Source organism: Ranitomeya imitator, chromosome 5, assembly GCF_032444005.1.
Source record: "Ranitomeya imitator isolate aRanImi1 chromosome 5, aRanImi1.pri, whole genome shotgun sequence".
Taxonomy (NCBI): Eukaryota; Metazoa; Chordata; class Amphibia; order Anura; family Dendrobatidae; genus Ranitomeya; species Ranitomeya imitator.
The window spans coordinates 697,064,843-697,088,952 of NC_091286.1; the positions used below are offsets into that span (position 1 = coordinate 697,064,843).

General features: G+C 46.8%; 1 protein-coding gene across 1 annotated transcript in view; it reads left to right on the forward strand.

Annotated features, from left to right (window-relative positions):
- Positions 1-24,110, forward strand: part of LOC138638840 (pepsin A-like) — a 197,754-nt gene that overhangs the window by 70,175 nt on the left and 103,469 nt on the right. Inside the window, exon 5 of the mRNA XM_069728498.1 lies at positions 6,868-7,064. Coding sequence (XP_069584599.1) covers positions 6,868-7,064 — 197 coding nt within the window. The remainder of the gene's footprint in view (positions 1-6,867; positions 7,065-24,110) is intronic.

Below are 24,110 nucleotides of genomic sequence, written 5' to 3' on the forward strand. Positions count from 1 at the left end.
TTTATCTCAGACCAAGTGCCAATGTGAATATATCACAATACTGGGAGAGGTCATGTTGTCTTGTGCTGAAGAAGAAATGCCCCTAAAATGGACAATGACCCCAAACACTACAGCAAGTGGGTAACAGCCTGGGTCCAGACCAATCAGAATGGTGTTATGAAGAGGCTGTCCGATCCCCAGACCTCAGCCCGATCCCCAGACCTCAGCCCGATCCCCAGACCTCAACCCGATCCCCAGACCTCAACCCGATCCCCAGACCTCAGCCCGATCCCCAGACCTCAACCCGATCCCCAGACCTCAACCCGATCCCCAGACCTCAGCCCGATCCCCAGACCTCAGTCCGATCCCCAGACCTCAGTCCGATCCCCAGACTTCAGTCCGATCCCCAGACCTCAACCTGATCCCCAGACCTCAACCCGATCCCCAGACCTCAACCCGATCCCCAGACCTCAGCCCGATCCCCAGACCTCAGTCCGATCCCCAGACCTCAGTCCGATCCCCAGACTTCAGTCCGATCCCCAGACCTCAGTCCGATCCCTAGACTTCAGTCCGATCCCTAGACTTCAGTCCGATCCCTAGACTTCAGTCCAATCCCCAGACCTCAGCCCGATCCCCAGACCTCAGCCCAATCCCCAGACCTCAGTCTGATCCCTAGACCTCAGTCCGATCCCTAGACCTCAGTCCGATCCCTAGATTTCAGTCCAATCCCCAGACCTCAGTACAATCCCCAGACCTCAGTACGATCCCCACACCTCAGTCCGATCCCCAGACCTCAGCCCAATCCCCACACCTCTGCCTAATCCCCAGACTTCAGTCCGATCCCCAGACCTCAACCCGATCCCCAGACCTCAACCCGATCCCCAGACCTCAGTCTGATCCCCAGACCTCAGTCCGATCCCTAGACCTCAGTCCGATCCCTAGACTTCAGTCCGATCCCTAGACCTAGAGCTCATCCCTAATAGAAACTATTCAAGAGGTAAATTTGAGAGAGTTTGGTTTGAAGTTTCAGTGGCCCTCTCATTAACTGACCAGCGGCCAGCAAGAAACAGGCCACATCTCTCACCATCGATGATGGTCCTATACCAGACTCTAGTTGTCCCGTAGCTCAAGTCATCCATTTAGGGTGTCAGGGGGCCAACAAAATGCTCCAAACACCACAAAAAAGCTTTTATGTGTGTGTGTGAGGAATATATTGATGAAATATTGATGGAATTACACCATTATTTTGCTAAAAAATGTGGGACTATTTTTATAGCTCTCATGAAACTTTTAAAAATGGTTGCAATTTGGGTTTGATCCAAAATGAAAAGCTTTTCTAGAACCATTGTTCACGTTCTTTCTAGAGTTTATTTGCATACTGTAAAACAGTCTAAAGTGGTGTCTGTTGCCTGTGAGCACAATGCACTTTGCCGCGACACATAATATTTTTGGGGTCATTTGGGTAAGATTGCACATTGCTCGAAGAGCGTAACACTTGTGACAAAGTCGCTGGTAAAGTACTGGAGGGGAGATATGTGTCACTGTGGTTAATGGCTTCAGTGATGTAAAGCAAGAGTGTTTTCCTCCAGCAAAATAAAGTGTTGTGAGGCTTAAAGGGAAGGTGCCATCAAAAAAAAATTTTTTTCAGAAATTGTAAAAATGTAAAGAATTAATGATTACATTTTCTTAAAAAATATTATCATTTGTTTATAATTTAGTAAAATATGAAAAATAATTTGAAAAGTTTTGGAATTTCCACTTTTCAACACTAGGGGGAGCAGCTGCTGAAATTTCAGAAAAACCTAGTGTACAAATAGCTCACATTACAGCACTGCAGTAAATATGGGCGGAGTCTGCTGACCTGTGTGATGTCTCCTCCCCTTCTGGGTGTTTGCTAAGGGATTAGAGAGGATGAGATTCAGGAACCCAGTGAGCAGCCATTTTGTTGGTGACTGCAGAGTATGGCTGGCGTCACACTAGCAGTATTTGGTCAGTATTTTACCTCAGTATTTGTAGCCAAAACCAGGAGTGGAACAATTAGAGGAAAAGTATAATAGAAACATATACACTTCTGCATTTATCACCCACTCCTGGTTTTGGCTACAAATACTGAGGTAAAATACTGACCAAATAATGATAGTGTGAAGGCAGCCTTATACTGACAAGTAGACAGTCACCGAGGATGGCAGGCAGCAAGGATTCTGGGAGATAGGTGGTGGAGGGAGCAGGGTGACAGCAGCACAGAGTATTTCAGGAGAGCAGTGTGCTGGTCTATAGGGGCCCCCTGTTCGGTGCGCGGAGCAGCCAGGGATTGTACATAGAGCGCTGTCTTTTATACACATGGATGGACCGTCTGCTCCACAGAAATCCAGGAAACATTTCTGCGGATTGATGGCCTGTTCTGATCCAGACTTTGCATACAGACCCCATTCCCCTCCTCAGATCCTGTCTTCCCCATCCTGTCCTGGCGATGTGTGAAAGCGAGGTGACAGGCGAAGTACGGGGTGACGCTGGGAAGGAAATGTAGCCATATAGTAACGATAAAAATGAGACCCCTCTCTTCAGCCGCCTCACCAGCCCTGACTGCACCTAACTGGAGGTCATGCATTACCCTCTATTACCCCAGACCCGCGTGCAGGTGCTCAGCCAGAACCACCATAGAATGGGTCCGCTTTCTGAAGATAATACTGCCATAGTGTTCTCGCATAATACCGCCATATAGATCACACACACAATACTATCAAATAGATCACACAATACTGTCATACAGTTCTCACATAATACCACCATATAGATCACACATAATACCGTCAGTGTTCTCACATACCGCCATATAGATCACACATAATACCGCCAGTGTTCTCACATACCGCCATATAGATCACACATAATACCGCCAGTGTTCTCACATACCGCCATATAGATCACACACAATACTATCAAATAGATCACACAATACTGTCATACAATTCTCACATAATACCACCATATAGATCACACATAATACCGCCAGTGTTCTCACATAATACCGCCATATAGATCACACATAATACCGCCAGTGTTCTCACATACCACCATATAGATCACACATAATACCGCCAGTGTTCTCACATACCACCATATGCTTCTCACATAATACCGCCATATAGATCACCCATAATGCCGCCACATAGATCTCACATGTATTGTAAATAAAGACTCGGCCAGAATAAAGTCCTTTATTAATCTTTTTTATACCATACCAAACGCATAATCCTCGACTCCCTCATCTCCCACAACAAAAATAAAAAACCACAATGGGGAAAGACACACGGGGGGAGAGGAGTGCATAGGAGAGGATTAGATACTGACTGCTGAGCCGTGTATCTAATACTGTCCTGTGTGATACTGTGCTGCGCCGTGTATGTAATCCTATCTTGTGTGATACTGTACACAGGACAGGATTAGCTACACAAGACTAGATTAGCTACACAGGACAGAGGTAGCAGTGGTAGATGGTATATAGAGGCAGGCAGCAGTGGTAGATGGTATATAGAGGCAGGCAGCAGTGGTAGATGGTATATAGAGACAGGCAGCAGTGGTAGATGGTATATAGAGGCAGGCAGCAGTGGTAGGTGGTATACAGAGGCAGGTAGCGGTGGTATACAGAGGCAGGTAGCGGTGGTATACAGAGGCAGGTAGCGGTGGTATACAGAGGCAGGTAGCGGTGGAATATAGGGGCAGGTAGCAGTGGTATATAGTGGCTGGTAGCAGTGGTATATAGTGGCTGGTAGCAGTGGTATATAGGGGCTGGTAGCAGTGGTATATAGGGGCTGGTAGCAGTGGTATATAGGGGCTAGTAGCAGTGGTATATAGGGGCTAGTAGCAGTGGTATATAGGAGCAGGTAGCAGTGGTATATAGGGGCTGGTAGCAGTGGTATATAGGGGCTGGTAGCAGTGGTATATAGGGGCTAGTAGCAGTGGTATATAGGGGCTGGTAGCAGTGGTATATAGGGGCTGGTAGCAGTGGTAAATAGGGGCTGGTAGCAGTGGTATATAGGGGCTGGTAGCAGTGGTATATAGGGGCTAGTAGCAGTGGTATATAGGGGCTAGTAGTGGTATATAAGGGCAGGTAGCAGTGGTATATAGGGGCTGGTAGCAGTGGTATATAGGGGCTGGTAGCAGTGGTATATAGGGGCTGGTAGCAGTGGTATATAGGGGCTAGTAGCAGTGGTATATAGGGGCTAGTAGCAGTGGTATATAGGGGCTAGTAGCAGTGGTATACAGTGGCTGGTAGCAGTGGTATATAGGGGCTAGTAGCAGTGGTATATAGTGGCTGGTAGCAGTGGTATATAGGAGCAGGTAGCAGTGGTATATAGGGGCAGGTAGCAGTGGTATATAGGAGCAGGTAGCAGTGGTATATAGGGGCAGGTAGCAGTGGTATATAGGAGCAGGTAGCAGTGGTATATAGGAGCAGGTAGCAGTGGTACATAGGAGCAGGTAGCAGTGGTATATAGGGGCTAGTAGCAGTGGTATATAGGGGCTAGTAGCAGTGGTATATAGGGGCTGGTAGCAGTGGTATATAGGGGCTGGTAGCAGTGGTATATAGGGGCTGGTAGCAGTGGTATATAGGGGCTGGTAGCAGTGGTATATAGTGGCTGGTAGCAGTGGTATATAGGAGCAGGTAGCAGTGGTATATAGTGGCTGGTAGCAGTGGTATATAGTGGCTGGTAGCAGTGGTATATAAGGGCTGGTAGCAATGGTATATAGGGACAGGTAGCAGTGGTATATAGGGACAGGTAGCAGTGGTATATAAGGGCTGGTAGCAGTGGTATATAGTGGCTGGTAGCAGTGGTATATAGGGGCTAGTAGCAGTGGTATATAGGGGCAGGTAGCAGTGGTATATAGGGGCAGGTAGCAGTGGTATATAGGAGCAGGTAGCAGTGGTATATAGGGGCTAGTAGCAGTGGTATATAGGGGCTAGTAGCAGTGGTATATAGGGGCTAGTAGCAGTGGTATATAGGGGCTGGTAGCAGTGGTATATAGGGGCTGGTAGCAGTGGTATATAGGGGCTGGTAGCAGTGATATATAGGGGCTGGTAGCAGTGGTATATAGGAGCAGGTAGCAGTGGTATATAGTGGCTGGTAGCAGTGGTATATAGGGGCTAGTAGCAGTGGTATATAAGGGCTGGTAGCAGTGGTATATAGGGACAGGTAGCAGTGGTATATAGGAGCAGGTAGCAGTGGTATATAGGGGCGGGTAGCAGTGGTATATAGGGGCTAGTAGCAGTGGTATATAGGGGTAGGTAGCAGTGGTAGATGCATAAGAAAATATAAACTCTGTACTTACCTTCAGTCCTCTCCCAGGAAGTGCTGAGTCATGTTCAGGGCAGAGCAGTGTGACGATCTCCCTGCTCTGAACAGGTCGGCAGTGAGCAGTGATTGCAGCCTGTGCTGTAATAATAAGTACAGGCTGCAATCACAGCTCCTGGCTGCAGATACTCACCCCGACCCTCGCTCCCAGCAGCAGCTTCTCCCTGGCAGCTCCTGCTATGATCGCACACACTGAGCTGTGTGCGCGATGACAGAGGAAAAAAACAAAATGGCCGCGATCTCCTCTCACAGCTGTGACGTAGCAGCCCAGTGGGCGTGCCCAGGTCACAGCTGAGAGGCAGGAGGAGCGGTCGGAGCCGACTGTTGGCTCCTATGTCCATGGCTGCCGTAAGTGAGGTGTGCAAGTGTCGTGCCCAGACACTTACACCCACACTAATGAAAATGGCGGCCTCCAGTGGCAAAAGTAAAAACAAATAAATAAAAAAGTATTAAAGTACTACATTTACTTTTGTATTAAAAATAATTGATTGTATAATCAATAATTATTAATACAAAAACTAAAATCACGGCACCCTCCCTTTAAGCTAAAGTGACATAATGGTTTTCTGTAGACTTTCATAGAGTGAATGTCTACCACCATGTGCTGTCTACCACCATGTGCTGACAGGACCAGTGTGATGTCGCAGTCATGTGATCAGTCCCATAGTCTGGGCTTACATAGCCGGACTCCTGAGGCAGTCTGGGTTGTTGAGTGTCTGGAGAGGAACTCTCCAGAGTAGTGGTTTTGTGCTGTGGTTTATGCCTGAACAGTGGGTTGTGCTAACCCTGAGAGGGCTGACCCCACTACTACAAGGACTGTACCCAGAGCCACCGTTTTTTTTAACTTTTCTGTTTTGCCCAGAGGGCCATGTTTATCCCTTGGTTTATGCCGTATTTAATAAACTATGTGCATCCTTCAAGCGGCAGTGTTCCTGTGTCTACCTCCATGTGCAGCCAAGTGAGCCAATCTACCGCACACTTTATCATGTTCTAAAATACAAAGTAAAAAAGACATTTAGATAGAGGAGCCAGAAATACTCTCCTATATGGATCACATGCAAATTTGCAATCAGCATGCAAACCTACAGAATTCCATGAACATAAGGACCGTTCTGGCCTGAGATGAAGGATTAAGCCACATTTATGAATTATGACTCTTATTTTTAAAAAGGTTGAAAATTAATTCTAGACAAAATTGTAACATCTAAAGATGAGCAAAAGGTATCAAACATTTTGCGGCACCCTGGTACATTTATTTCATGGCAAGTCAATGCCTACACTTAAAGGGTGAACACCCACAGAGGGCTCTAGAGTCAGTAGGCACTTCATACCAGAAGGTTCCACCTCACAGCCACCTAGAGGACATATTGGTTTGGATGTCATTCTTTGTACCATGTGGGGAGCATTGTGTGAATGACGTTTGGGATTGTACATTCTGTATTGGCATGAAACTGGTATTGGGCTGTTCCACCACACATGGATCGAGCATACACCCATCTATGGATTCTATCATCATAGATGTCGTTCTGTGTACCAGGTGGGTAGCATTGTGACCAGGAAGCAAGGTCTAATCCTCAGCGAGACGGAGTCCATCTTCCTTTACTATTCCCAGTTTGATGGTATCTTGGGTTTAGGATACCCCAGTCTCTCGGTGTCTGGAACTATGCCAGTGTTTGACAACATGTGGAGGGAAGGTTTAATACCTGATGACATCTTCTGTGTGTTTCTCAGCAGGTAAGCTGTGTAATGAATAAGCTGAGTGTTCCCAAGCATTCATTGTGGCACCATGATCCCATGTCCTTTTTTCTGGGACCAGTTCCCCCACCACTGACTTTGGGCATATATGTTTGCCTTCACTCCATCATTCTGGGAGCATTCCACCTTGCCACTTGTTCTTGCTCTTCACTAGAGATGAGCGAATTTGTTCGGATTCGGTTCCAGTAGCCAAATGTCAATAGAGTCAATGGGAGTAGAAATTATTATTATTTATTTATATAGCACCATTAATTCCATGGTACTGTACATGAGAATGGGTTACATACAGGGTTATAGATATCACTTACAGTAAACAAATTTACAGTGACAGACTGGTACAGAGGGGAGAGAACCCTGTCCTTGCGGACTTACATTCTATGGGATAGTGGGGAAGAGGCAGAAGGTAGGGGGTGAGGCAGCGGCTCTGGCGGTGGTGAGGCGGCGACTCTGGTGATGGCGAGGCGGCAGAATGGTTATTGCAGGCTGTAGGCTTTCTTCAAGAGATGGGTTTTCAGCTTCCGTCTGAAGGAGCCGAGGGTGGTGGATAGTCGGACGTGTTGAGGCATGGAATTCCAGAGGATGGGGGATATTCTGGAGAAGTCTTGGAGGCAATTGGGTGAGGAGCGAATAAGTGTCGAGGAGAGTAGGAGGTCTTGGGAGGATCGGAGATTACGTGAGGGAAGATATTGGGAGATTAGTTCAGAGATATAGGGAGGGGACAGGTTGTGGACGGCTCTGTAGATCAGTGTTAGTAGTTTGAACTGGATTCGTTGGGGAATTGGGAGCCAGTGGAGGGATTTGCAGAGGGGAGTAGCGAGGTGAGAGGTGGATTAGCCGGGCAGCAGCGTTGAGGAGAGACTGGAGTGGTGCAAGAGAGTTAGCTGGGAGGCCACAGAGGAGGGTGTTGCAGTAATCGAGGCGGGAGATGATGAGGGCATGCACAAGAGTTTTAGTAGATTGCGGGCTGAGGAAGGGACGGATTCTGGCAATATTTTTGAGTTGGAGGCAACAGGAGATGGCAAGAGTTTGGACGTGCGGCTTGAAGGACAGGGCAGAATCGAGAGTTACCCCGAGGCAGCGGATTTCAGATGCGGGAGAGAGCATGATGCCGTTTACCATAATAGATAGATCAGGTAGGGGGGATACGCGAGATGGGGGAAAGATGATAAGTTCGGTTTTGTCTACATTGAGTTTTAGGAAGCGAGAGGTGAAGAATTACCGAAAATTACCGAATATGTTCGGAAACCAATCATAAGACATACATTCGGCACAAATATTATTCGAATATGTCAAAATCAGATTCGGGGAGAAAATCTGAACAAATTCGCTCATCTCTACTCTTCTCCTCTTGTTCTGTCTACTCACCACTTATTCTAGGAACATACCTTCATGTTGTGTCTGCTCGCTCCTCTTTACAGGACTATGAATCTTCATTCGTCAGTCTAGGACAATGCCACCTTGCTCATTTAAGGAGGTGGAGGCATTGTCCCATTCCCCATTGAAGACAGGTATGTTCTTGCAGAACGTTATGACATTTGAATGCTTACCTTAGTATTGGTAGTGATAGGTTGTGTTCTGCCCAGCACTAGGTAGCCTTTAGGATTAACAGCTGGGACTAGCCCAAACGGATGAGCATAAAGTGGGCACAATGGAGAGGTTCCAGGTAGAATAGTAGATAGGTCCTAACTTGTTGCTGGAGCAGACCTCTGGTCTGATTAATCAGCAGAGCCGCATGAATTGGGTGTCCCTAAAATGAGTGGAGACCGAGGCCACGGAGTGGAGACAAGGAAAAGTATTAGAAGTGATTGGTTCTCCGGAGTTGAGGTCTGGGGCAGGAAGCCTAGCTGGACAGTATGGAGTTTTCTGACAGTCAAATGATTGAGCAGTGTTGAGAAGGAAAGTCAGGTGAAGAACGAGTGCCCTTGGCGGTAGTTCCAAGGCGTCTGCAAGCAGAGAAGTTAAGTAACGGCCATAGTGGCACAAGTAGCTCCCCTAAGGGGAAAAGGACACAGAACTGCGATTGAAGAATAGGAATCTTGCTTAGTGGTTAGTGGTGATGATGTTGGAGACTACGGAAGCTCCTGAAGTGTTATGCTGGGTGGTGGTGAAACTAGAAAGAAGTGATTGGACAGAGAGAGGAGAAAGCTCAGAAAGGAACGGAATGCGTATAAAAATGTCATATGTTCTAAGAGAAACATCCACAACGTTTTGCACCCACTGTCTGTTGTACATATTTCTCACTACATTACTGTTCAGTAAAAGACAGTTGTTTTGAGCGGTGGCCTCCATCATTGAACGCTACAACATCTGTTCCTGGCCAGCTGAAGTCACTGGCATAATGCGGTCTGCAGTGTCGGGGCGTGGAAGTATCTCCCCCAAGGATTCCGCCCCGCACCACGTTATACTCTTTCTAGGACCTTGTCACCTCTCGTTCTGCCTCTTATCTCCTCATTCTAGGACCATACCTTCTTATCAATTTTTCTTACCTTCTCACCCATTTTTCTTTCCTTCTCACCCCTCATTCTAGGTACATACCCACTCACCCGTTATTTTATCTTTTTACTCCTCATTTTAGGACCCACTTTCTAGGACCAAGACCACCACCTTTCTCAGGACTATGCACCCTCATCACTCATTCTGTCTCTTCATTCCTAGTTATTAATAATAATAATAATCTTTATTTTTATAAAGCCCTAACATATTCCGCAGCGCTTTACAGTTTGCACACATTATCATCTTTGTCCCCAATGGGGCTCACAATCTAGATTACCTATCTGTATGTCTTTGGAATGTGGGATGAAACCCACGCAAATACGGGGAGAATATACAAACTCCTTGCAGATATTGTCCAAGGTGGGATTTGAACCCAGGACTCCAGTGCTGCAAGGCTGCTGTGCTAACCACTGAGCCACCATTGTAGGACCATACCCACTAGCCTCTATTTTGTTCTATTAACCTCTTGCTGTAGAATTATGCCCTGTCACAACTCATTCTGTCTCTTTACCCCTCATTCTGCTTAGGACTATGTCTATTTACCCTTCGTTCCTCTTAGGACTATATCTTCCAACCCTTTATTTTGTCTCCTCACCTCTCATTCTAGGACCATACCCTCTTGCCTCTCTTATTATAATAATAATAATAATAATAATTTTTTATTTATATAGTGCCAACATATTCCGCAGCGCTTTACAAATTATAGAGGGGACTTGTACAGACAATAGACATTACAGCATAACAGAAATACAGTTCAAAACAGATACCAGGAGGAGTGAGGGCCCTGCTGCTCGCAAGCTACAAACTATGAGGAAAAGGGGAGACACGAGAGGTGGATGGTAACAATTGCTTTAGTTATTCGGACCGGCCATAGTGTAAGGCTTGGGTGTTCATGTAAAGCTGCATGAACCAGTTACCTGCCTAAGTATGTAGCAGTACAGACACAGAGGGCTATTAACATTGCCCTGTATGGTCCTTATTAGGTATGGTCCTTATTAGGTATGGTCCTTATTGTATGGTCCTTATTAGGACCAAGATAGACCCTTCTTTCTAACTCTTCCCCTCTCATTCTAGATCTTTTAAGGACTATACTCCCTCACCTCTCGTTGTGTCTGTTCATGCCTTGTTTTAGGACCATGTATTTTCACTTCTCATTCCACCTCTTTATTCCCTGTTCTTGAACCATGTGCCCCATCTTTCATTCTGTCTCTTCATCCTGTGTTCTAGGGCCATGCCCCCTCACCTCTTGTTCTGTCTACCCCACTTCTAGGACCATGATTCCTTACCTCTCATTCCGACTGTTCACACCTCATTCTGCGTAAGATCATGCCCCCTCACCTTTTTTTTTGTCTCATCACTCCCCATTTTAGGACCATACTTCATTTTCCTTGTTCTGTCTAAGACCATACCTCCTCACCACCATTCTGTCACTTCACCCCTCATTCTATCAAGAACAATAACTATTTACTACTTGTTCTTTCTAGGACCATACCTACTCACTCCTTGTTTTGTATTTTCATTGTACCCCTCATTCTACTACCATTTGCCTCCCCTCCCATTCTGTCCCTTCATGATCAATGCCTCTATATCACTCATTCTAGTACCTTTCCCTATCGCCTCTCACTCTGTCTCTTCATGAATCATGTCCCTCACCTCCTGTTCTGTCTCTTCATAGACCATGATCCCTTATCTCTCATTTTAGCTCTTCACCACTCATTTTAGGACCATGCCCCTCACTTCTCATTCAGTCTCTTCATCCCTCATTCTAGGACCATGGCCTTTTACCTCTCATTCTATTTCTTGACAGACCATGCCACTTCATCTTTCGTTCTGTCTCTTCATCCCTTATTTTAGGACCCTACCTCCTCACCTCTCATTCTGTCTTCTCACGCTTCATTCTAGGACCATGGCCTTTTACCTCTCAATCTGTCTCTTCATCCCTCATTCTGCCTAGATCTATGCCCCTATATTTTTGTCTCCCCAACCCTCCTTCTATGAACATGCCACTCAAATTTCTTCACCCCTCATTCTAGGAAAATACCTGCTTACCACTTCACCCCTCATTGTGGCACCATGTCCCCTAACCTTTTGTTCTGTGTCTTCACCCCTCATTCTAGGACCATGCCTCCTCTCCTCTCGTTCTGTCTCTTGACCCCTCATTCTAGGATCATGCCTTTTACCTCTCATTCTGTCTCTTCATCCCTAATTCTGCCTAGGACCATGCCCCTCACTGATCTTTTTATCTCATCCATCGTTCTAGGACTATGCCACCCACCTATTTCTCTCTTCACACCTCATTTTAGTAAAAATATCCACACCACTCATTCTGTCTCTTCACCACTCATAATAGCACCATCTCACCTTTCGTTCTGTCTGTTCATCCCTCATTCTAGGACCATGATCCTTCATCTCTTGCTCTGTCTCTTGACACCTCATTCTAGGACCATGTCGCCTCTCCCCACATTCTGTTTCTGGACCCCTCATTCTAGGATCATGCCCCTTACCTCTCATACTGTTTCTTCTACCTTCATCTTAAGACCATACCTCCTCACCTCTCATTCTGTCTCTTCACTCCTCATTCTAGGACCATACCCTTTTACCTCTCATTCTATTTCTTGACAGACCATGCCCCTTCATATCTCTTTCTGTCTCTTTATCCTCTTTATTCTAGGACCATACCTCCTCACCTCTCATTCTGTCTCTTTATAGACCATGCCCCTTCATCTCTCTTTCTGTCTCTTCACTCCTCATTCTAGGACCATACCTCCTCACCTCTCTTTCTGTCTCTTCACTCCTCATTCTAGGACCATACCTCTCATTCTGTCTCTTCACTCCTCATTCTAGGACCCTACTTCCTCACCTCTCTTTCTGTCTCTTCACTCCTCATTCTAGGACCCTACCTCCTCACCTCTCTTTCTGTCTCTTCACTCCTCATTCTAGGACCCTACCTCTCATTCTGTCTCTTCACTCCTCATTCTAGGACCCTACTTCCTCACCTCTCTTTCTGTCTCTTCACTCCTCATTCTAGGACCACACCTCCTCACCTCTCTTTCTGTCTCTTCACTCCTCATTCTAGGACCATACCTCCTCACCTCTCATTCTGTCTCTTTATAGACCATGCCCCTTCACCTCTCTTTGTCTCTTCACTCCTCATTCTAGGACCATACCTCCTCACCTCTCTTTCTGTCTCTTCACTCCTCATTCTAGGACCATACCTCCTCACCTCTCATTCTGTCTCTTTATAGACCGTGCCCCTTCACCTCTCTTTCTGTCTCTTCACTCCTCATTCTTGGACCATTTCTCCTCACCTCTCATTCTGTCTCTTCACTCCTCATTCTAGGACCATACCTCCTCACCTCTCTTTCTGTCTCTTCACTCCTCATTCTAGGACCCTACCTCCTCACCTCTCTTTCTGTCTCTTCACTCCTCATTCTAGGACCATACCTCCTCACCTCTCTGTCTCTTCACTCCTCATTCTAGGACCATACCTCCTCACCTCTCATTCTGTCTCTTCACTCCTCATTCAAGGACCATACCTCCTCACCTCTCTTTCTGTCTCTTCACTCCTCATTCTACGACCATACCTCCTCACCTCTCTTTCTGTCTCTTCACTCCTCATTCTAGGACCATACCTCCTCACCTCTCATTCTGTCTCTTCACTCCTCATTCAAGGACCATACCTCCTCACCTCTCATTCTGTCTCTTTATAGACCATGCCCCTTCATCTCTCTTTCTGTCTCTTCACTCCTCATTCTAGGACCATACCTCTTCACCTCTCTTTCTCTCTCTTCACTCCTCATTCTAGGACCATACCTCCTCACCTCTCATTCTGTCTCTTCACTCCTCATTCTAGGACCATACCTCCTCACCTCTCTTTCTGTCTCTTCACTCCTCATTCTAGGACCATACCTCCTCACCTCTCATTCTGTCTCTTCACTCCTCATTCTAGGACCATACCTCCTCACCTCTCATTCTGTCTCTTCATAGACCATGCCCCTTCATCTCTCTTTCTGTCTCTTCACTCCTCATTCTAGGACCATACCTCCTCACCTCTCTTTCTGTCTCTTCACTCCTCATTCTAGGACCATACCTCCTCACCTCTCATTCTGTCTTTTCACTCCTCATTCTAGGACCATACCTCCTCACCTCTCTTTCTGTCTCTTCACTCCTCATTCTAGGACCATACCTCCTCACCTCTCTTTCTGTCTCTTCACTCCTCATTCTAGGACCATACCTCCTCACCTCTCATTCTGTCTCTTCATAGACCATGCCCCTTCATCTCTCTTTCTGTCTCTTCACTCCTCATTCTAGGACCATACCTCCTCACCTCTCTTTCTGTCTCTTCACTCCTCATTCTAGTACCCTACCTCCTCACCTCTCATTCTGTCTCTTCACTCCTCATTCTAGGACCCTACCTCCTCACCTCTCATTCTGTCTCTTCACTCCTCATTCTAGGACCATACCTCCTCACCTCTCTTTCTGTCTCTTCACTCCTCATTCTAGGACCATACCTCCTCACCTCTCTTTCTGTCTCTTCACTCCTCATTCTAGGACCATACCTCCTCACCTCTCATTCTGTCTCTTCACTCCTCATTCTAGGACCCTACCTCCTCACCTCTCTTTCTGTCTCTTCACTCCTCATTCTAGGACCCTACCTCCTCACCTCTCTTTCTGTCTCTTCACTCCTCATTCTAGGACCATACCTCCTCACCTCTCTTTCTGTCTCTTCACTCCTCATTCTAGGACCATACCTCCTCACCTCTCTTTCTGTCTTTTCACTCCTCATTCTAGGACCATACCTCCTCACGTCTCTTTCTGTCTCTTCACTCCTCATTCTAGGACCATACCTCCTCACCTCTCTTTCTGTCTTTTCACTCCTCATTCTAGGACCATACCTCCTCACCTCTCTTTCTGTCTCTTCACTCCTCATTCTAAGACCATACCTCCTCACCTCTTTCTGTCTCTTCACTCCTCATTCTAGGACCATACCTCCTCACCTCTCATTCTGTCTCTTCACTCCTCATTCAAGGACCATACCTCCTCACCTCTTATTCTGTCTCTTTATAGACCATGCCCCTTCATCTCTCTTTCTGTCTCTTCACTCCTCATTCTAGGACCATACCTCTTCACCTCTCTTTCTGTCTCTTCACTCCTCATTCTAGGACCATACCTCCTCACCTCTCTTTCTGTCTCTTCACTCCTCATTCTAGGACCATACCTCCTCACCTCTCTTTCTGTCTCTTCACTCCTCATTCTAGGACCATACCTCCTCACCTCTCATTCTGTCTCTTCACTCCTCATTCTAGGACCATACCTCCTCACCTCTCATTCTGTCTCTTCATATACCATGCCCCTTCATCTCTCTTTCTGTCTCTTCACTCCTCATTCTAGGACCATACCTCCTCACCTCTCTTTCTGTCTCTTCACTCCTCATTCTAGGACCATACCTCCTCACCTCTCATTCTGTCTCTTCACTCCTCATTCTAGGACCATACCTCCTCACCTCTCTTTCTGTCTCTTCACTCCTCATTCTAGGACCATACCTCCTCACCTCTCTTTCTGTCTCTTCACTCCTCATTCTAGGACCATACCTCCTCACCTCTCATTCTGTCTCTTCATAGACCATGCCCCTTCATCTCTCTTTCTGTCTCTTCACTCCTCATTCTAGGACCATACCTCCTCACCTCTCTTTCTGTCTCTTCACTCCTCATTCTAGGACCATACCTCCTCACCTCTCTTTCTGTCTCTTCACTCCTCATTCTAGTACCCTACCTCCTCACCTCTCATTCTGTCTCTTCACTCTTCATTCTAGCACCCTACCTCCTCACCTCTCATTCTGTCTCTTTATAGACCATGCCCCTTCACCTCTCTTTCTGTCTCTTCACTCCTCATTCTAGGACCATACCTCCTCACCTCTCTTTCTGTCTCTTCACTCCTCATTCTAGGACCATACCTCCTCACCTCTCATTCTGTCTCTTTATAGACCGTGCCCCTTCACCTCTCTTTCTGTCTCTTCACTCCTCATTCTTGGACCATTTCTCCTCACCTCTCATTCTGTCTCTTCACTCCTCATTCTAGGACCATACCTCCTCACCTCTCTTTCTGTCTCTTCACTCCTCATTCTAGGACCCTACCTCCTCACCTCTCTTTCTGTCTCTTCACTCCTCATTCTAGGACCATACCTCCTCACCTCTCTTTCTGTCTCTTCACTCCTCATTCTAGGACCATACCTCCTCACCTCTCATTCTGTCTCTTCATAGACCATGCCCCTTCATCTCTCTTTCTGTCTCTTCACTCCTCATTCTAGGGCCATACCTCCTCACCTCTCTTTCTGTCTCTTCACTCCTCATTCTAGGACCATACCTCCTCACCTCTCTTTCTGTCTCTTCATTCCTCATTCTAGTACCCTACCTCTTCACCTCTCATTCTGTCTCTTCACTCTTCATTCTAGTACCCTACCTCCTCACCTCTCATTCTGTCTCTTTATAGACCATGCCCCTTCACCTCTCTTTGTCTCTTCACTCCTCATTCTAGGACCATACCTCCTCACCTCTCTTTCTGTCTCTTCACTCCTCATTCTAGGACCATACCTCCTCACCTCTCATTCTGTCTCTTTATAGACCGTGCCCCTTCACACCTCTCTTTCTGTCTCTTCACTCCTCATTCTTGGACCATTTCTCCTCACCTCTCATTCTGTCTCTTCACTCCTCATTCTAGGACCCTACCTCCTCACCTCTCTTTCTGTCTCTTCACTCCTCATTCTAGGACCATACCTCCTCACCTCTCTGTCTCTTCACTCCTCATTCTAGGACCATACCTCCTCACCTCTCATTCTGTCTCTTCACTCCTCATTCAAGGACCATACCTCCTCACCTCTCTTTCTGTCTCTTCACTCCTCATTCTACGACCATACCTCCTCACCTCTCTTTCTGTCTCTTCACTCCTCATTCTAGGACCATACCTCCTCACCTCTCATTCTGTCTCTTCACTCCTCATTCAAGGACCATACCTCCTCACCTCTCATTCTGTCTCTTCACTCCTCATTCTAGGACCATACCTCCTCACCTCTCTTTCTGTCTCTTCACTCCTCATTCTAGGACCATACCTCCTCACCTCTCATTCTGTCTCTTCACTCCTCATTCTAGGACCATACCTCCTCACCTCTCATTCTGTCTCTTCATAGACCATGCCCCTTCATCTCTCTTTCTGTCTCTTCACTCCTCATTCTAGGACCATACCTCCTCACCTCTCTTTCTGTCTCTTCACTCCTCATTCTAGGACCATACCTCCTCACCTCTCATTCTGTCTTTTCACTCCTCATTCTAGGACCATACCTCCTCACCTCTCTTTCTGTCTCTTCACTCCTCATTCTAGGACCATACCTCCTCACCTCTCTTTCTGTCTCTTCACTCCTCATTCTAGGACCATACCTCCTCACCTCTCATTCTGTCTCTTCATAGACCATGCCCCTTCATCTCTCTTTCTGTCTCTTCACTCCTCATTCTAGGACCATACCTCCTCACCTCTCTTTCTGTCTCTTCACTCCTCATTCTAGTACCCTACCTCCTCACCTCTCATTCTGTCTCTTCACTCCTCATTCTAGGACCCTACCTCCTCACCTCTCATTCTGTCTCTTCACTCCTCATTCTAGGACCATACCTCCTCACCTCTCTTTCTGTCTCTTCACTCCTCATTCTAGGACCATACCTCCTCACCTCTCTTTCTGTCTCTTCACTCCTCATTCTAGGACCATACCTCCTCACCTCTCATTCTGTCTCTTCACTCCTCATTCTAGGACCCTACCTCCTCACCTCTCTTTCTGTCTCTTCACTCCTCATTCTAGGACCCTACCTCCTCACCTCTCTTTCTGTCTCTTCACTCCTCATTCTAGGACCATACCTCCTCACCTCTCTTTCTGTCTCTTCACTCCTCATTCTAGGACCATACCTCCTCACCTCTCTTTCTGTCTTTTCACTCCTCATTCTAGGACCATACCTCCTCACGTCTCTTTCTGTCTCTTCACTCCTCATTCTAGGACCATACCTCCTCACCTCTCTTTCTGTCTCTTCACTCCTCATTCTAGGACCATACCTCCTCACCTCTCTTTCTGTCTCTTCACTCCTCATTCTAAGACCATACCTCCTCACCTCTTTCTGTCTCTTCACTCCTCATTCTAGGACCATACCTCCTCACCTCTCATTCTGTCTCTTCACTCCTCATTCAAGGACCATACCTCTTCACCTCTTATTCTGTCTCTTTATAGACCATGCCCCTTCATCTCTCTTTCTGTCTCTTCACTCCTCATTCTAGGACCATACCTCTTCACCTCTCTTTCTGTCTCTTCACTCCTCATTCTAGGACCATACCTCCTCACCTCTCTTTCTGTCTCTTCACTCCTCATTCTAGGACCATACCTCCTCACCTCTCTTTCTGTCTCTTCACTCCTCATTCTAGGACCATACCTCCTCACCTCTCATTCTGTCTCTTCACTCCTCATTCTAGGACCATACCTCCTCACCTCTCATTCTGTCTCTTCATAGACCATGCCCCTTCATCTCTCTTTCTGTCTCTTCACTCCTCATTCTAGGACCATACCTCCTCACCTCTCTTTCTGTCTCTTCACTCCTCATTCTAGGACCATACCTCCTCACCTCTCATTCTGTCTCTTCACTCCTCATTCTAGGACCATACCTCCTCACCTCTCTTTCTGTCTCTTCACTCCTCATTCTAGGACCATACCTCCTCACCTCTCTTTCTGTCTCTTCACTCCTCATTCTAGGACCATACCTCCTCACCTCTCATTCTGTCTCTTCATAGACCATGCCCCTTCATCTCTCTTTCTGTCTCTTCACTCCTCATTCTAGGACCATACCTCCTCACCTCTCTTTCTGTCTCTTCACTCCTCATTCTAGGACCATACCTCCTCACCTCTCTTTCTGTCTCTTCACTCCTCATTCTAGTACCCTACCTCCTCACCTCTCATTCTGTCTCTTCACTCTTCATTCTAGCACCCTACCTCCTCACCTCTCATTCTGTCTCTTTATAGACCATGCCCCTTCACCTCTCTTTCTGTCTCTTCACTCCTCATTCTAGGACCATACCTCCTCACCTCTCTTTCTGTCTCTTCACTCCTCATTCTAGGACCATACCTCCTCACCTCTCATTCTGTCTCTTTATAGACCGTGCCCCTTCACCTCTCTTTCTGTCTCTTCACTCCTCATTCTTGGACCATTTCTCCTCACCTCTCATTCTGTCTCTTCACTCCTCATTCTAGGACCCTACCTCCTCACCTCTCTTTCTGTCTCTTCACTCCTCATTCTAGGACCATACCTCCTCACCTCTCTTTCTGTCTCTTCACTCCTCATTCTAGGACCATACCTCCTCACCTCTCATTCTGTCTCTTCACTCCTCATTCAAGGACCATACCTCCTCACCTCTCTTTCTGTCTCTTCACTCCTCATTCTAGGACCATACCTCCTCACCTCTCTGTCTCTTCACTCCTCATTCTAGGACCATACCTCCTCACCTCTCATTCTGTCTCTTCACTCCTCATTCAAGGACCATACCTCCTCACCTCTCATTCTGTCTCTTTATAGACCATGCCCCTTCATCTCTCTTTCTGTCTCTTCACTCCTCATTCTAGGACCATACCTCTTCACCTCTCTTTCTGTCTCTTCACTCCTCATTCTAGGACCATATCTCCTCACCTCTCTTTCTGTCTCTTCACTCCTCATTCTAGGACCATACCTCCTCACCTCTCATTCTGTCTCTTCACTCCTCATTCAAGGACCATACCTCCTCACCTCTCATTCTGTCTCTTTATAGACCATGCCCCTTCATCTCTCTTTCTGTCTCTTCACTCCTCATTCTAGGACGATACCTCTTCACCTCTCTTTTTGTCTCTTCACTCCTCATTCTAGGACCATACCTCCTCACCTCTCACTCTGTCTCTTCACTCCTCATTCTAGGACCATACCTCCTCACCTCTCTTTCTGTCTCTTCACTCCTCATTCTAGGACCATACCTCCTCACCTCTCATTCTGTCTCTTCACTCCTCATTCTAGGACCATACCTCCTCACCTCTCATTCTGTCTCTTCATAGACCATGCCCCTTCATCTCTCTTTCTGTCTCTTCACTCCTCATTCTAGGACCATACCTCCTCACCTCTCATTCTGTCTCTTCACTCCTCATTCTAGTACCCTACCTCCTCACCTCTCATTCTGTCTCTTTATAGACCATGCCCCTTCACCTCTCTTTCTGTCTCTTCACTCCTCATTCTAGGACCATACCTCCTCACCTCTCTTTCTGGCTCTTCACTCCTCATTCTATGACCATACCTCCTCACCTCTCATTCTGTCTCTTTAAAGACCGTGCCCCTTCACCTCTCTTTCTGTCTCTTCACTCCTCATTCTTGGACCATTTCTCCTCACCTCTCATTCTGTCTCTTCACTCCTCATTCTAGTACCATACCTCCTCACCTCTCTTTCTGTCTCTTCACTCCTCATTCTAGGACCATACCTCCTCACCTCTCTTTCTGTCTCTTCACTCCTCATTCTAGGACCATACCTCCTCACCTCTCTTTCTGTCTCTTCACTCCTCATTCTAGGACCATACCTCCTCACCTCTCATGCTGTCTCTTTATAGACCATGCCCCTTCACCTCTCTTTCTGTCTCTTCACTCCTCATTCTTGGACGCTACCTCCTCACCTCTCATTCTGTCTCTTCACTCCTCATTCTAGGACCCTACCTCCTCACCTCTCTTTCTGTCTCTTCACTCCTCATTCTAGGACCATACCTACTCACCTCTCATTCTGTCTCTTCACTCCTCATTCTAGGACCATACCTCCTCACCTCTCTTTCTGTCTATTTATCCTCTTTATTCTAGGACCATACCTCCTCACCTCTCATTCTGTCTCTTTATCCTCTTTATCCTAGGACCATACCTCCTCACCTCTCATTCTGCCTCTTCACTCCTCATTCTAGGACCATACCTCCTCACCTCTCATTCTGTCTCTTTATACTCTTTATTCTAGGACCATACCTCCTCACCTCTCATTCTGTCTCTTTATCCTCTTTATTCTAGGACCATACCTCCTCACCTCTCATTCTGTCTCTTCACTCCTCATTCTAGGACCACACCTCCTCACCTCTCTTTCTGTCTCTTCACTCCTCATTCATGGCCATACCTCCTCACCTCTCTTTCTGTCTCTTCACTCCTCATTCTAGGACCATACCTCCTCACCTCTCATTCTGTCTCTTTATAGACCATGCCCCTTCACCTCTCTTTCTGTCTCTTCACTCCTCATTCTTGGACCATTTCTCCTCACCTCTCTTTCTGTCTCTTTATCCTCTTTTTTCTAGGACCATACCTCCTCACCTCTCTTTCTGTCTCTTCACTCCTCATTCTAGGACCATACCTCCTCACCTCTCATTCTGCCTCTTCACTCCTCATTCTAGGACCATACCTCCTCACCTCTCTTTCTGTCTCTTTATCCTCTTTATTCTAGGACCCTACCTCCTCACCTCTCATTCTGTCTCTTCACTCCTCATTCTAGGACCATACCTCCTCACCTCTCTTTCTGTCTCTTCACTCCTCATTCTTGGACCATTTCTCCTCACCTCTCATTCTGTCTCTTCACTCCTCATTCTAGTACCCTACCTCCTCACCTCTCATTTTGTCTCTTTATAGACCATGCCCCTTCACCTCTCTTTCTGTCTCTTCACTCCTCATTCTAGGACCATACCTCCTCACCTCTCTTTCTGGCTCTTCACTCCTCATTCTAGGACCATACCTCCTCACCTCTCATTCTGTCTCTTTATAGACCGTGCCCCTTCACCTCTCTTTCTGTCTCTTCACTCCTCATTCTTGGACCATTTCTCCTCACCTCTCATTCTGTCAATTCACTCCTCATTCTAGGACCATACCTCCTCACCTCTCTTTCTGTCTCTTCACTCCTCATTCTAGGACCATACCTCCTCACCTCTCTTTCTGTCTCTTCACTCCTCATTCTAGGACCATACCTCCTCACCTCTCTTTCTGTCTCTTCACTCCTCATTCTAGGACCATACCTCCTCACCTCTCTTTCTGTCTTTTCACTCCTCATTCTAGGACCATACCTCCTCACCTCTCTTTCTGTCTCTTCACTCCTCATTCTAGGACCATACCTCCTCACCTCTCTTTCTGTCTTTTCACTCCTCATTCTAGGACCATACCTCCTCACCTCTCTTTCTGTCTCTTCACTCCTCATTCTTGGACCATTTCTCCTCACCTCTCATTCTGTCTCTTCACTCCTCATTCTAGGACCATACCTCCTCACCTCTCTTTCTGTCTCTTCACTCCTCATTCTAGGACCATACCTCCTCACCTCTCTTTCTGTCTCTTCACTCCTCATTCTAGGACCATACCTCCTCACCTCTCTTTCTGTCTTTTCACTCCTCATTCTAGGACCATACCTCCTCACCTCTCATGCTGTCTCTTTATAGACCATGCCCCTTCACCTCTCTTTCTGTCTCTTCACTCCTCATTCTAGGACCATACCTCCTCACCTCTCTTTCTGTCTCTTCACTCCTCATTCTAGGACCATACCTCCTCACCTCTCATTCTGTCTCTTCACTCCTCATTCTAGGACCATACCTCCTCACCTCTCTTTCTGTCTCTTCACTCCTCATTCTAGGACCATACCTCCTCACCTCTCTTTCTGTCTCTTCACTCCTCATTCTAGTACCCTACCTCCTCACCTCTCATTCTGTCTCTTCACTCTTCATTCTAGTACCCTACCTCCTCACCTCTCATTCTGTCTCTTTATAGACCATGCCCCTTCACCTCTCTTTCTGTCTCTTCACTCCTCATTCTAGGACCATACCTCCTCACCTCTCTGTCTCTTCACTCCTCATTCTAGGACCATACCTCCTCACCTCTCATTCTGTCTCTTCACTCCTCATTCTAGGACCATACCTCCTCACCTCTCATTCTGTCTCTTCACTCCTCATTCTAGGACCATACCTCCTCACCTCTCTTTCTGTCTCTTCACTCCTCATTCTAGGACCATACCTCCTCACCTCTCATTCTGTCTCTTCACTCCTCATTCTAGAACCCTACCTCCTCACCTCTCTTTCTGTCTCTTCACTCCTCATTCTAGGACCCTACCTCCTCACCTCTCTTTCTGTCTATTCACTCCTCATTCTAGGACCATACCTCCTCACGTCTCTTTCTGTCTCTTCACTCCTCATTCTAGGACCATACCTCCTCACCTCTCTTTCTGTCTCTTCACTCCTCATTCTAGGACCATACCTCCTCACCTCTCTTTCTGTCTCTTCACTCCTCATTCTAAGACCATACCTCCTCACCTCTCTTTCTGTCTCTTCACTCCTCATTCTAGGACCATACCTCCTCACCTCTCATTCTGTCTCTTCACTCCTCATTCAAGGACCATACCTCCTCACCTCTCATTCTGTCTCTTTATAGACCATGCCCCTTCATCTCTCTTTCTGTCTCTTCACTCCTCATTCTAGGACCATACCTCTTCACCTCTCTTTCTGTCTCTTCACTCCTCATTCTAGGACCATACCTCCTCACCTCTCTTTCTGTCTCTTCACTCCTCATTCTAGGACCATACCTCCTCACCTCTCTTTCTGTCTCTTCACTCCTCATTCTAGGACCATACCTCCTCACCTCTCTTTCTGTCTCTTCACTCCTCATTCTAGGACCATACCTCCTCACCTCTCATTCTGTCTCTTCATAGACCATGCCCCTTCATCTCTCTTTCTGTCTCTTCACTCCTCATTCTAGGACCATACCTCCTCACCTCTCTTTCTGTCTCTTCACTCCTCATTCTAGGACCATACCTCCTCACCTCTCTTTCTGTCTCTTCACTACTCATTCTAGTACCCTACCTCCTCATCTCTCATTCTGTCTCTTCACTCTTCATTCTAGTACCCTACCTCCTCACCTCTCATTCTGTCTCTTTATAGACCATGCCCCTTCACCTCTCTTTCTGTCTCTTCACTCCTCATTCTAGGACCATACCTCCTCACCTCTCTTTCTGTCTCTTCACTCCTCATTCTAGGACCATACCTCCTCACCTCTCATTCTGTCTCTTTATGGACCGTGCCCCTTCACCTCTCTTTCTGTCTCTTCACTCCTCATTCTTGGACCATTTCTCCTCACCTCTCATTCTGTCTCTTCACTCCTCATTCTAGGACCATACCTCCTCACCTCTCTTTCTGTCTCTTCACTCCTCATTCTAGGACCCTACCTCCTCACCTCTCTTTCTGTCTCTTCACTCCTCATTCTAGGACCATACCTCCTCACCTCTCTTTCTGTCTCTTCACTCCTCATTCTAGGACCATACCTCCTCACCTCTCATTCTGTCTCTTCACTCCTCATTCAAGGACCATACCTCCTCACCTCTCTTTCTGTCTATTCACTCCTCATTCTAGGACCATACCTCCTCACCTCTCTTTCTGTCTATTCACTCCTCATTCTAGGACCATACCTCCTCACGTCTCTTTCTGTCTCTTCACTCCTCATT